The 13,225-nt window shown below is 47.8% G+C and overlaps 1 protein-coding gene across 1 annotated transcript; it reads right to left on the reverse strand.

Annotated features, from left to right (window-relative positions):
• Window positions 1–205: 205 nt before the first annotated feature.
• On the reverse strand, window positions 206–13,225 carry PDCD7 (programmed cell death 7). Its single transcript, XM_045822881.1, has 5 exons — window positions 12,329–13,225; window positions 9,078–9,216; window positions 3,559–3,795; window positions 3,211–3,298; window positions 206–1,328 (listed from the first exon to the last, which is right to left on the reverse strand). The coding sequence occupies exons 1-5, from the start codon at window positions 13,199–13,201 to the stop codon at window positions 1,205–1,207; spliced, it is 1,461 nt and encodes a 486-aa protein (XP_045678837.1). The 5' UTR covers window positions 13,202–13,225; the 3' UTR covers window positions 206–1,204.

A 13,225-nucleotide genomic window follows, 5' to 3' on the forward strand; every position in this document is an offset into this window, starting at 1 on the left:
AGTTGATGGTATCCTTTTCTGTCTATCCAGAGCTGGATTCCACAAAGGCTGGTGTTGGAGATGCTGCTGTGGCAAAATGTCTATGTGATAAATGTGAATTTTGGAGTGAAAAATGTGTTTCATCAGTGTGAAAGTATGTGCAGTGATTTGGAAGGCAACAAATTAAAGGCAAAGGCTCAAACTAAAAAATAAAAATGGTATTTATTTAGCTTTTTATAAATATAAATAACAATAAATGGCAAAAGGCAGAATAAAACAAAACAAAGAGCTGACATGTTACATCACTGATCGACTCCAGGCACAAGAGCATTTAGTGATGAGCATAAAAAAATAAGCTGCATTGTTTTTAGCTGCTTTTCCCCTAGCTTTAACTATTGAATGCATGGATGTTTTTGGAGCTCAAGTTCCTAGGAAAAGCCCGTAAGCTATGCCAGCTCCCACTGAGTGCATGAGGTCCAGGTCTCACTCCCATAGGGAAATTAGTTTCCATCCTTGGGAATCCTGAACTAGACCTCCAGGAACATAAAAAGCAGTTCCTTTCATTAGGATCCTTCTAACGTGGGGGAAAGGGAACCATTATCCATTAAGACACCCTCCAAATTCGGGTACTGTGCAGGTGTTCTAGTTCTCCACATGACCACCTGACTCAGCCACCAGCTGTTCTACCAGCCCAGCCTGCAGCCTCGCAAGCTGCACCAAAAGTGGGATCTGCAAAACCAAAGGTAGAGCATTTTGACCTTTCTCCCCGGAAGTCAGAGGGCTTTTTGGGTAGGAAGGGCAAGGAGGTTTTGCAACAAACTTGCCTTCACACTCAGTACTGGGGGAAGGGCTGCTACACTGCCTGGTGCACACCTGTGTGGAGTGTATGGCGTGTACTCACCCATCACCACTCAAGGAAGTGCAGTGAACTAATAAGTCACTCTGGACCAAGCCCCTCAAAACAGAGGCAAATTCAATGAACCAAGGCATGTGGTCATAGCCCTAGTTTACCTAGGTTCTTTCCTAAAGAACCACATTAATCTCCTGATTCAAGAAGCACCACTGGCCAGGACAGAGCACAGGAGGAAAATGTAACTTCTGGGTAGGGCCACGCCATGCGGAGTCACAGGCTGATGTTCAGTCTAAAGCATAAGAAGATGGCAGCGTCACTAATATTTAGAGCTGGAAAGAGCGTTGCCCGGTCCACACTCCTGGGGCGTCTTCGCTACTGCAGCTTTATGGCGGTGGCCCAGATGTCGTTGCTGGGGAGCGGGGGAAGGACCCATCCTTGGGGAACAGAGCTGCCTTTAGGATGATCAGATGGCACCAGGTACTGATCCCAATCATGCCTTAACAAGAACATTGTATAACAACTATTTATTTCTGTTTTAGTCCAAGCAAGATGTTCAGCAACTAAGTACTCTATTTCGGAACTTACCTTTTCAGTGAATGACTGACACACTAGTCCACGTAAAGAACTAGATTACTAGGAATTATGCAAAAGACTGTAATTCTTAAATATGCATATAAAAGGGATAAAACTCCAAAGAACTTATAATCTTATAGATAAACAAATAATTAATACACAATCAATCCTCATTATTTGCAGATTCCATATTCATAGATCTGCCTATTCAATCAAATTTAGTTGTGACCCCAAAATCATTACTCGTGGAGCTTTTGTGGTCACTGGCCAACATGCACAGAGAGGCATAAAACCTGAGTCACTGACGGGCACGTCCCTACTGAGGCCAGACACAGCGACACTCTGCCGTCTTGTTTTTAGCTCTCATGTTGTAAACAAGTGTCCTTTTTGCAGTCTATTTAGTGTCATGTGGGGTTTTTTTTTTGCATTTTTGTGCTTTTATTGGTGATTTTGCTATTTAAAACACCCCCCAAGTATAGTATTGAAGTGCTAGCTGGCTTGAGAAGGCTGTGATACACCTTACGGAGAATATACAGATGTTAAATAAGCTACATTCAGGCATAAGTTATGCTGTTAGCTATGAGTTCGATGTCAATCAATCAGCAAGATATGTTAAATGAGGTGTTGTTGAAAATACATACACGGCCCTGGCTGGTGTGGCTCAGTGGATTGAGCACCAGCCTGTGAACCATAAGGTTGCTGGTTTGACACCCAGTCAGGGCACATACCTGGGTTGCAGGCCAGGTCACCAGCTTGGGGTGAATGAGAGGCAACTGATGAATGTTTCTCTCACACATCAGTGTTTCTCTCCCTCCTCCCCCCGCCCTTCCCCTCTCTCTAAAAATAAACAGATAATCTTTTTAAAAATCCACCTAAAACCATGTTGTGTGCTCATCGGTTGAGGAAAACGCCGTGGCCAGAGGCCCAGGAGAACCGCGCCCTGCCGTCCTTTGGGGGCAGCAGTCCGGCGACCTCTGCTTCAGAGTCAGGGTTTACAGAATGCAGCTGCTGCGAGCAACACGGACGGACTGCACTTACGTTTGAAAGTTAAAATGTGTATATTAGCCAGAAATACATACTTTCCCCAAAACACAAACTTGGTATGCAAAAGAGCACTGGGGGAACTTTGGAAGGAACCTCAGAGATCACTTAGGTCGGTGATTTTCAAACTAGGATTTGAAGACCCTTAAGCCCAAGTACATGTCTTGAGGAGTCTGGAAACCACAGTGCTTTCCTGTCAGTAACAGATTTAAGGTGCCTGTAGGGCCCATTCATCCATTCTAACTACTCTATAAACTGATCTGTGCAAAGGCTGCATTTGGACAGAGTATCACTGCCGGAGTTTGAAGGCTACATTCTAGTCCACCATCTTCATTTTACAGGTGAGGACAGTGAGACCCAGAGAGCTGCGAAGTTTAGCTCCTCAGTAACTGCATGTGAAGGTGAGACTCTCATTCCTAGCTCTCCTGACTTTGACCTGTAAGAACTCATAGGTCAGCAGCATGGATCTTAAACAGCCTCCACAAGCAAGTATACAGGGAGGGTCTGTTTAGCAGCAAAAGAGAACTAGATAAAGAAAAACTGCTCTGAATCAACTAACAGCACAGCCTGGGAGAATACAAAAGGGCAGGCCACAAACTGAGTTTGCTTCTTCACCTGCTAAAATAGGGACATCTATGTACTTTTCAAAGATGAAATAAGACAAAACAAGACATTTCTGGCATCTCTGAAACTTGGAAACTCTATATAAACCTAAAGAAACTTGAAAAAACCAGACACAGGCGCCACGGAGAGGCCCCTCTAACCTTATCTGGATGAGCGCCGGCAGGGAGTGCTCAGCCTGGAGGTAATACTGTCGGAAGGGCTGCAAGAGGTGAGCGAGCGGGAACTCATCTGAAAAAGAAAAGGCACAGTACCACGTCATCCTGCTTCCTGTTTAGAATCTATTTCTTAAGGCACGATAACTGGGCCTTTGATGACAATATGATCAAATGTGTTTCATCTCTGCCCATGATTTCCAGGACACAGTTTGGCATTTCAGACCCTGAAGGTGTCACCACTGCGCACCACTGCTTAGCTGAGCGTGAGGTCGCCCACGAGGAAGAAGTCAGTCTAGCGTTTTCCTTTTCTCCCCTGGTGACAGAGGAACTCACCTGGGTCTCCAAATAACTTGGACTCAATCTCATGCTTCTGCTGTAAAATTTTCTCTTTTTCTTTCCTCTGTTTCTTCTCTAGTTCTCTTTTCCTCTCTTCCTCTTGTTCTCCTTCCAGCATAACTCTGAGGGCTCTCTCTTCAGCTTCATATAGTTCAGAGCGTTTTTTAATGAGTTTTCTCAGTCGCTGAAGATGATGCTCAAAAGTCTCATCTGCTGAGGCCGGAGGACAGACCCCTGGGCAAAAAGATCCAAATAGCATTTAGTTACAATTTCTTCTTATCCTCAAATCTGTGTTCTACAGAGCAGACTCAAAGTCCTACTTACAGAGTGAATTGGTAAATTCTAACCAGTCTCCAAGGGTCAATTCGATCTCCAGTCTCCAATCAATCTGACCCTACCCTGACTTTCCCTTTCCTCTAAGTCCTCTCTCCGGGGCATACCACTTAACCTTCGATTTTGTTTATGTCTAATGGTTTTGATCCTGCAGTTGGACAGTGGGCTCCCGTTTCCAACAGCTAATAAACAACTTTCCCTCTGAGTGTGAGGTTCTGGGAGAGCACATGTGGTTGCTGAGGAAGAAATGTCCTTAACCAACCACAATGACCTCACTGCTGAGAGAAGGGTGAACGACTGTTTCAGTCTGCCCGCTTTTAGCATTTAAAGCCCAGTGTCTTTGGAGACCTGGGATGGTTAGCCACCCTGATTTATCTGTGAGGTCAGCTAATAGTATAGCCAACATAGCTAGAGCCATAACTGGGCACACTTTAGGCTAGTTCCTAGGTGATATCCAAGAATTCTTACTATGGGATAACGGCATACTTGATGATGGGTATTTTATTTTGGTGTGCTATTTTTGTGCACGTATGAAATTTTTCATAAAATCTCATAAGGAAAATTTTAAATTAAATGAACACCCGAGCAGATCACAGCTGTGCATTCACTACCGTAACGGCCCTGCAATACAAAAGCTGCTGAAGCTGCTAGGTGGCTTGTCCTCGAGGGATGGGAGTGTGGTCCATCCTGCTCATCTGTTAAGATTTTAAAGGAAAATGTATTTATTACGGCAGCAGTTCAACAATGCCGGATACATGCAAGAAAAAGAATCCTAATCCCACTGACATGATCAACCATTTTTATTTCCCCATGCTGATCCTTCAGGTGTTTTGCCCATAGATTAGCAACTTCACGGAGTTCAGCATACTGTGTGTGTAATTTCCACATTGCCATGTCAGTTTCCTACATTCCTTCCATCTCTTTATATAATTATTGAATGGCTCCATCCTGTTTCACCAAATCAATGTATCTATCATAATTTACTTAATAAGCTCCTTCCTCCTGGACACTGAGGCTGTTCCAAAGGTCCTGTTATCGTATCATGCTACAATGAACACTCTTGGGCACGTTACTTTTTCCTTTGTATGGATTATTTGTACAACGTAAATTCTCGGGAGTGGAAATTTTATGAATACTTCCAAGACTACCTGAGACCTACGTATAGTACCAAATTGTTTCTTTAAAAAGTTACACATTTACTCAGTACCTAACACTTAACACAAACAAAGTGATAAATACTGATTTATTTAACAAATGATGCTCAACGAGGTTCTGGCACTAAATTTTCAATTTTGGCAGATATGCGCTTTCCCCCGAGGCTAAGATTTCTCCAGATGGAGTTCTCATGACTGCCCTGCCTGACCAGGTTTCTGTTCACTCATTCCCCCCTGGAGATGGAGATTTGACAACTCAACTCCACCATCTACTAAGTTGCTGGACTCTTATTTTCCAAATACAAAACACACATAAAATTCTTATGCACAGAGAAATTTAAGCTGTCACTATGTTGTCTGTAATAATTTCATGGTTTTAGTTTCTTTACCTAGAACAGGGATTAGGAAATTTTTTCTATTAATGGCTACACAGTCAGTATTTTAGGCTTGTGGGCCATATAGTCTCTGTTGCAACCACTAAAATCTGCCCATATGTTGGAAATATGTAGACACCCGTCAGCCCCTAAGTGCTCCAGACAACAGGAGGAGCTGTGGCCTGCTCCCGTGTTGGGCTGCCAGGCCTGTGCCACCCACCCATAGCACCCTCTACCTTCCATGGATCACTCCTGGTTAACCTGGACACATTCGCTTGGAAATGGCATTCCTCCTTCAGTCTTCCTCTCGACCCCATGTGCTGACATGGTCTAGATCTCCTCCACCTCCACCACTTACTCCTGTAGTTCCAGCAGCTCCTAGGTACCAGCTGCCTTTATTCCCTTTCTGCTGCCTGCACCTTGGGGCCTCATCCAGTCTTTGGACCTTGGCATAATCAGAAAATACTTCCCCCCCCTGAAATCTGAAACCTGATTATTCACTTCTCTGACAATTTTCTACCCTTCCAGTCTTCTCACCTTCTTCTCCCACCTCATGTATCAGATTCCACCCATTTTCCATTTGTTCTCACCAAAACTTGTGGTCACTCACAAAGCCAAATCCCAGTAGCCCAGTGCTCTGTGCTCACGTGCCAGCTGCAGAGTTCTCCTGGAAGAAGCCATCTGATCACGTGACCTGGAGCCAGTGTACAGCCTCCAGGGCACCTCCCTGCAACCACACTCCTGAGGGTCTCTGCGTGGCTGTCACTCATTCCTCACAGCTGCTAGTCCAAAGCTCTCTGAAAGCCCTGCTTCTCTACTGACTCTGAGAGCAAACCATCTAACCTACTTCCCAGAGAAGACAGGCCACCAGGCAGGAAAATCTCTTAACTTCCTGCGCTCAATTCCACTCATCTGCATTGCTACCCATCCTTGTCTCCTTCATTTTCATTCCAGTGGAAAATGGGTGCTTCCCCAGTTAAGTTAATCCCTCCGCCTGGGATCCGACTCTCACTACCTCCTGCACGATCTTGAGCCATCAACTGTTCCTCTGCTCCTCTTTGACCCTTCTCCCTCTGTTTACTCCTTGGCTCAGCCTTTAAACATGCAAGCTCTTCCCATGACCCTCAGATGCGTCCCTCTCCCACCCCTGCACACGCAAACACACTGCCAGGTGCTGATCTTGCACCCTCCTTCCTACACAGGCGAACCTTCGTAAGCTGACCTCGCTGTCGGCTTGTCTTCTGGCCTACTCCCTCTTTAATACACACTAGTCCGGCTTCTACTCCTTCCACTGCGCTGAAAAGCCCCTAGGCATAGGTCACTACTGATCTGCTGGGTACTAATTCCCATGGGCGTTTCTCACTTTTTATCACTCTATAATAAAAATAAGATGGGACACACATACAGCATTTACTATGTGCCAGGACCATGTCAAGCACTTTACACCTGGTTCCCAATCTAATCATCACAACCACCCATGGGCTGGCACTGTCGCTGTCCCCTTCTTACAGCCGAGGGAACCAGGGCCCACAGTGTAAGTAAATGAGCCAGGACCGCTCAGTGTCTCCAAGCACTCGCCACTTTGCATGAGGAGGCCACATGTCTACCTTTTCCTCCGCCCTCTGACCTGTCTCCATCTCTTTTGTGGCAGCATCCCCTTTATTCATCTTGATTTTAACATTCCCCTGGATTTTGTCGTTTTGGCTCTCATCCCTCACTGCCCACCCTCCTTTCGGTCTGTGTACATGCTGACGAGCCCTTATCTAGGATGTCCCACAGCCACCTCAAACTCAAGAGGTCCCCAACTGAACTTGTTAACTCAAAGCCGCCTCCTCCTCCTGTTCTCCTGGTCAACTAGAATGGTATCATCACTCACTCAGTAGATTAAGCGAGAACTGAAAGTCATTTTTTCCCCTTCAGCTCCCACATGCTCAGTTCCCCCAAGTTACTTATGTATATGAACACACACACAAACACACTCCACTTTATTCACATCTCTTAAATCTGGTTACTTTTCTCCAGCTCACCATCTGGCCCGTAGCTCACCCGCCCACACTATTCCTGCCCAGACTACAATAGCCTTACCCGCCTCTCTTGCGAGATGTTCCCAACCTTTCTCTGCTCCACCAGCCCTGACCTTTGCCACCGTCTCACACTCAGCTTAAAATCTCGCAGTGGTTCCCCTCAGCTTTAAGCACAAGGGAGAAGTCTAGCCCGGCCTGTAAGACACACAGTGATGTGGCCCTACTTACAGGCCCAGCCTTGTTCTCTCAGCACTTACGTGGAGGTGCATACTCTCTGAAAACAGAAGTTAGAAAGCCTCTTGTTTTCTTTTAAAGCAGACAGTGCAGCCAGTTGCTAGTTACCAAACACTTTCACATTCAGTCAGCTAGCCCTGCACAGCCTGCTTGTTTTTACAGATCCTAATTCCCCCTACAATTGCCTTTACTTTGGGCCAAACAGAGGGAGACTAATAGTGATAAATTATGCTGGTAAATTCACTTGGCAAAATATCACTGGCCCTCGCCTCACAGAGGACACGGAGCAGGGGAGCATGAGACAGTAACCCTCAGGTTCTGCAGTCTCATAAGGAAGAGACATGCACAGACACAGCAGATGACGCACGGATGCCCCATGGAACCATCTGATTCTGAGGCCTGGATCCGAATCAGCCACTCTAAAGGCTGGCGCAGAAGCTCGTCACTTAGCGAGTGAACAAACCTAGCTAAATATACAATGGTCACAACCCAACACAACTGTATTAAGGGTCTGAATCACAGTTTTCACTTACAGTTTAAACCACACAGAGGAGTTCCTGGATAGTGTGGTATTTGTGTACTCTCAGATACCCCTGGTGAATGCCAATGGCTCACAACCTACTAAGGCAGCATGTGGCCTGAACTAGGTTCAAGTGAGAGGGAGCAGGAGGTCACCTCAGCCCAGGGCAGAAGGGATGGTGGATGCTGCATCTAGATTTGGTTTTGAAGGACAGAGAGAGCTTAACATAGCAAAGATAGGGCTGGGGCCCTCCAGCCAAATAGATTAGCAAGAGCAAGGATCTGCACAGGCAAAGGGAAGGTACAACTGGGGAACTCTAGAGGCAAGAGGGGACCACTGAGGTTTCCTGAGTCCAAAGGTGACATAAAGATGAAGGGGGTGGGGGAGACCCATGCAGTATGCAGGGTACTCACTCCCTGCCCTGTCCAACCATTCACACCTCTTCAAATATCCACGTTTCAGGTTTGAAATGTATCTGAAGGAACTTACAAAGTTTTCAACACCTTCTGAAGCACCAAGTAAGACTAGGATAGGACAGCTTTCACCTTGGCACATGGGTAAAGTTGACCAGCATGGCAACCTCACTTGGAAAACTGTGGCCAGGACTGCCTGGGGCGGGAGGCACGGGTCAAGGGGAAGACGGTGCAGCAGTTTCCACACCTTTCCAACCTTGGCTGCCAAGAGCTAAACACCTTCTTAGGCTTTCTATTTCAAAGCTTCTGAGGTATCGCTGCCATGCTATTACCCTACTGGGTGACAGTAATGAAGTATCAAGCATTTTCCTTCAAAATTTTTGGGGAAGGGCAAATGCTATGGTAAAGGAAGGAACAGAGGAACGAAGGAAGAAATGCAAGTAGATACGCAAAGCCATGGTTACCTTTCCTTGCTGCAGCCTCTTTCCTGAGTTTCCTCAGTTTCTCCAAGGCCCGAAGAATGTCCACCATTCTTTTGGTGTCTGCCTGTTTTTTCCTCACTTCAGATAAGACACTGTCGGCAGCGGCTTTAAGTTCCTGTTCCTGGAGGAGACAGAGAGCCCATGACAACAGCTGCCCAGTAGTGAGATTTTAGGGAATCAGACAGTCCTAGTGTTAAAAAGAACTCTACCAGCCCTGACTGCTGTGACTCAGTGGACTGAGTGCCAGCCTGTGAAACAAAGGTTCGCTGGTTCGAATCCCAGTCAGGGCACATGCCTGGGTTGCAGGCCAGGTCCCCAGGTGGGGGCGTGTGAGAGGCAACCACACATCGATGTTTCTCTCACTCTCTTTCTCCTTCCATTCCCATCTTTCTAAAAATAAATAAACTCTTAAAAAAAAAAAAGGACTCTACGAGACCTACATCTCAATTTCCTTGGCCTTGTACACAACACCCCTCTACACTGGTCCAGTCAAAGGACTACCCTCCCTGCAGCTTCCAAGTAGGCATTGGTCTTTGTTTTCTCCTCAGAGTTTCTCCAAGTCTGGCCCAAGGACCATCTGCATTCAACTTGCCTTGTTAAGTTGGGGCTCTCATGAACAATGCAGACACGTGGACACTAAGGTTGAGGACGGCAGAGAAGACAAGGAATGGGGCTGGAAAGGCCCAGTACTTCACTTCACAATGCTCAGTGACGACCTAAAAAACTCCACTGCCACGGATCTCTTCGACATGACAGCCTTTCAAACACCTGAAGACCCTGTCCTACTTTGCTTAAGTTGATTCACATGTACACTAAGTAATTCTGGTCCCTCAGGCCACCACTCAAGGGACTCTGTCTCCAGCGCCCACACCATAGGTGCAGGGAAGATCTTTTACCTAAAGCTCTTTTCCACCTGGCAATTCAGCGCCTGCAGTCCCACCATTTCAGCTCTGCCCTGCTGCTTCACTCCTCTCCGTGCACTGCTCCCTCTGCCGGGGCTGCACCTGCTGCTCTCACTTGACTTTGGCATTTCCTTCAAGACTCAGTTCAGCTGTCACTTTATCACCTAAGCCTTCCCTGATACCTTCCCCAAAGGATTAGATATTCCTTTTCTGGGCACCTGCCACTGAAATCTCAACACAGAATGCAATACAGACATGACCCCCATGGGGCTCTAAGCCCCTCAAGGACAAGCATTATGTCCTATTTATCTCTATCCCCAGCCCCCCGCACTGGGCCTGGCACATGAGGGGCCCTTATTAAATGTCTGAACTGACTCAAACTCCCTTAGATTAAGGCCTTGCCTCCAAGTATTCTTAAAAGCACTGATGCTCTTTGGAGCTTGAAGACAAAGCTGGCCATCTATACACTTCAGAGGGGGAGTTACATCATACTCTAGGGCAGTAGCAGACACCAGGAGGAGGGGGAGGGAACACTAGCTGGTAGTGGAGAGTGAAGGATGGTGCAGAGTGCCTAGAGGCACTCAAAAGTAGTAACAATGCCTTGAACAACTATTTGACCAATTTCAAGTTTCACTCTGGCCCCCTCTTAAGAGTTTGAGGTCAACAGGCTTTGGAGTCACATGACCTGGGCTCAACTCAGGAGTGAAACCACCGCAAACCAGTTGTGTAATTGTTGGCAGGTTAACCTCCCTAGGCTCCTTAATCTGTAAAGTCAGGATAATATTGGGTTGGCCAAAATGTTCGTTTTTTGTTTTTTTTTTTTGTAAGATGGCTCTAGTAGTGCTTAGTTGTCTTTAACTTCATTCAAAATAATTTTGTTAGAGCACAGGTGGCAAACACAAGGCCTGTGGCCCTCCACCTTGTTTTATCCAGCTGGCGCCTTGTTTCCACCCAGTGGCAGCGGCGAGCTCTCGCTTAACAGTTAAGTAGTAGTTACATTTATATAGTCCTAAAGTTACATTCGGCCCTTTGAAGGCAACCTTGAGGCTGATGTGGCCCCTGGTGAAAATGAGTTTGACACCCCTGTTGCTAGGCTGTATACATGCAACAGCTTTCATATCAGTGTGCATTAAAAAAAAAAACTTATCGTCCTGGCTGGTGTAGCTCAGTGGATTGAGCACAGGCTGCGAACCAAAGTGTCGCAGGTTCGATTCCCAGTCAGGGCACATGCATGGGTTGCAGGCCACAGCTCCCAGCAACCGCACATTGATGTCTCTGTCTCTCTCTCTCTCTCACTCTCTCCCTCCCTTCCCTCTCTAAAAATAAATAAATAAATCTTAAAAAAAAAACTTACCAAAATTGGTGAATTTTCTGTAGTCATTTTAATTTTGAAGATGAAAAAAATATGCAATGTTTTCAACACATTATGCTTTATTATTTCAAGAAAGGTAAAAAGGCAACTGAAATGCAAAAAAAACACAAAGATTTGTGTAGTGTGTGGAGAAAGTGCTGTGACTGCTCAAAGGTGTCAAAAGTTGTTTGCGAAGTTTCATGCTGTATTTCTCACTGGTTGATGCTCCATGGTCGGGTGGACCAGCTGAAGTTTCAGTGATCAACTCGAGAAATTAATCGAGGACAATCAGTGTTCTACCACGCAGGAGATTGCTGACATACTCAAAATATCCAAATCAATAAAGTTATAAGTGAAAATGTGTCTTATTTTACAGAAAAAAACTAAACGAACTTTTTGGCCCATCCAATACCACCTACCTCTCAGGGTTGTTACAAGTTTTCAAGATCTGGTGTATGTAACAAGGTTAGAACAGTGCCTATTACAGATATGAAGTGCTGAAAAATACCATTGTTGAACCTCAGCATGTGTGATTTAGAACTTGTAAACACAGGCATCCTGAGGAAACCATCACTATTGACCCATTAACCAGTTAGGGTATATGTTCCTTGAGGAAAAGCCCCAGGTACTCTATATTTTGTATTCTTAAAATCATGTAGATCCCATAGGCTTGTTAGTCTTGTAATGTTGGTGTCAGAATTTCAGAACGTTAGTGCAGGAGTTCCGTCATCCCTGCAACGCCACTGAGTAATCTACTTTGTTCACAGGGCTTTGCAGTGCACCTAAAGCATTTGTGTTGTGTACTATACACCATTAACACGTAATCAGTACGGAGATTTGCGGTTGGAAAGGCAAGCTATCTTTTTATTTTAGAATGAGGAAAATGGCTTCGCCCTGGGGAATGGCCGTGCAAAGCCTCATGACCTTTCACATTCCAAACACCACTATCTTTACTCCCGCGCGCAACCGCTCGCTCTTACCCGCTTCTTCTCCTCCACCTCCTGCACACACTTGACTCTCCAGCGGTCAATCTCCTGCTCGCGCTCCGCAGCTCGCGCAGCCTCCGCCTCCCGCTCGGCCTCGCGTTCCCTGGCCCTCTCGCGAAGCCGCAGCCGGCGGCGCCGGACCCTCTCCAGTCTCCGCCGTGCCTCGCCTACATAGGCGGCCTGGGTCAGCAAGTGCAGTCGCTCAGACAGTTCGGCGCGCAGCGGCCCCGCCTGGGCGTGCAGCAGTGCCCAGGCCGCACCGTCGGCCTCGGCCTCGCGCAGGGCTTGGCCCAGGTCTCGCAGCCGCCGCACCAGGCGCAGAGCCCCGCGTAACCGCGCACGCACTTCGCCCAGGCTGGGCCCGCAGGGCGCGCGCGGGGGCACAGGGCAGCCCCCTCGCCGAGGGGTTCCGAATACCGCCTCTAGCCACTGCCGGTCGCGCAGGCGCTGCAGGGACGCATCCCCAAGCACGTCGGGCGGCGGCCCATCAGGCCAGCGCGGGCTCCAGGGCGGCCCGGGGGCTGGAGGCGGCGGCCGCGGGCGCTCGCCGGCGTCGATCCCTATGAAGGGCCGGCACTGGGGAGGCGGCGGAGGAAGCGGCGGTGGAGGCACCGGGTAGAAGGCACCTCCGCTGCCGCCACCGCCGCCGGCACGGGAGGCTTCCCCAGGGGCCCGGGGCTGCAGAGCCAGCGGGGGCTGGAGGAAGGGAGCGGAGGCCCCGGGAAAGGGGCCGGGTCGCTGGGAAAGAGGCGGCGGGAAAGCGGGGGAGGGCAGCGGCGGTGGCGGACAGCCGAAGGGAGCGGGAGGCAGCGCCTGCGGAGGTGGTGGGCCGGGGCGACCTGGGGTGAAGAACGGTGGCAGAGCCATGGCTACCACCGAAGGATTCTGAGA

Source organism: Phyllostomus hastatus, unplaced genomic scaffold (assembly GCF_019186645.2).
Source record: "Phyllostomus hastatus isolate PE091 unplaced genomic scaffold, TTU_PhHast_1.1 phas_scaffold_501, whole genome shotgun sequence".
Taxonomy (NCBI): Eukaryota; Metazoa; Chordata; class Mammalia; order Chiroptera; family Phyllostomidae; genus Phyllostomus; species Phyllostomus hastatus.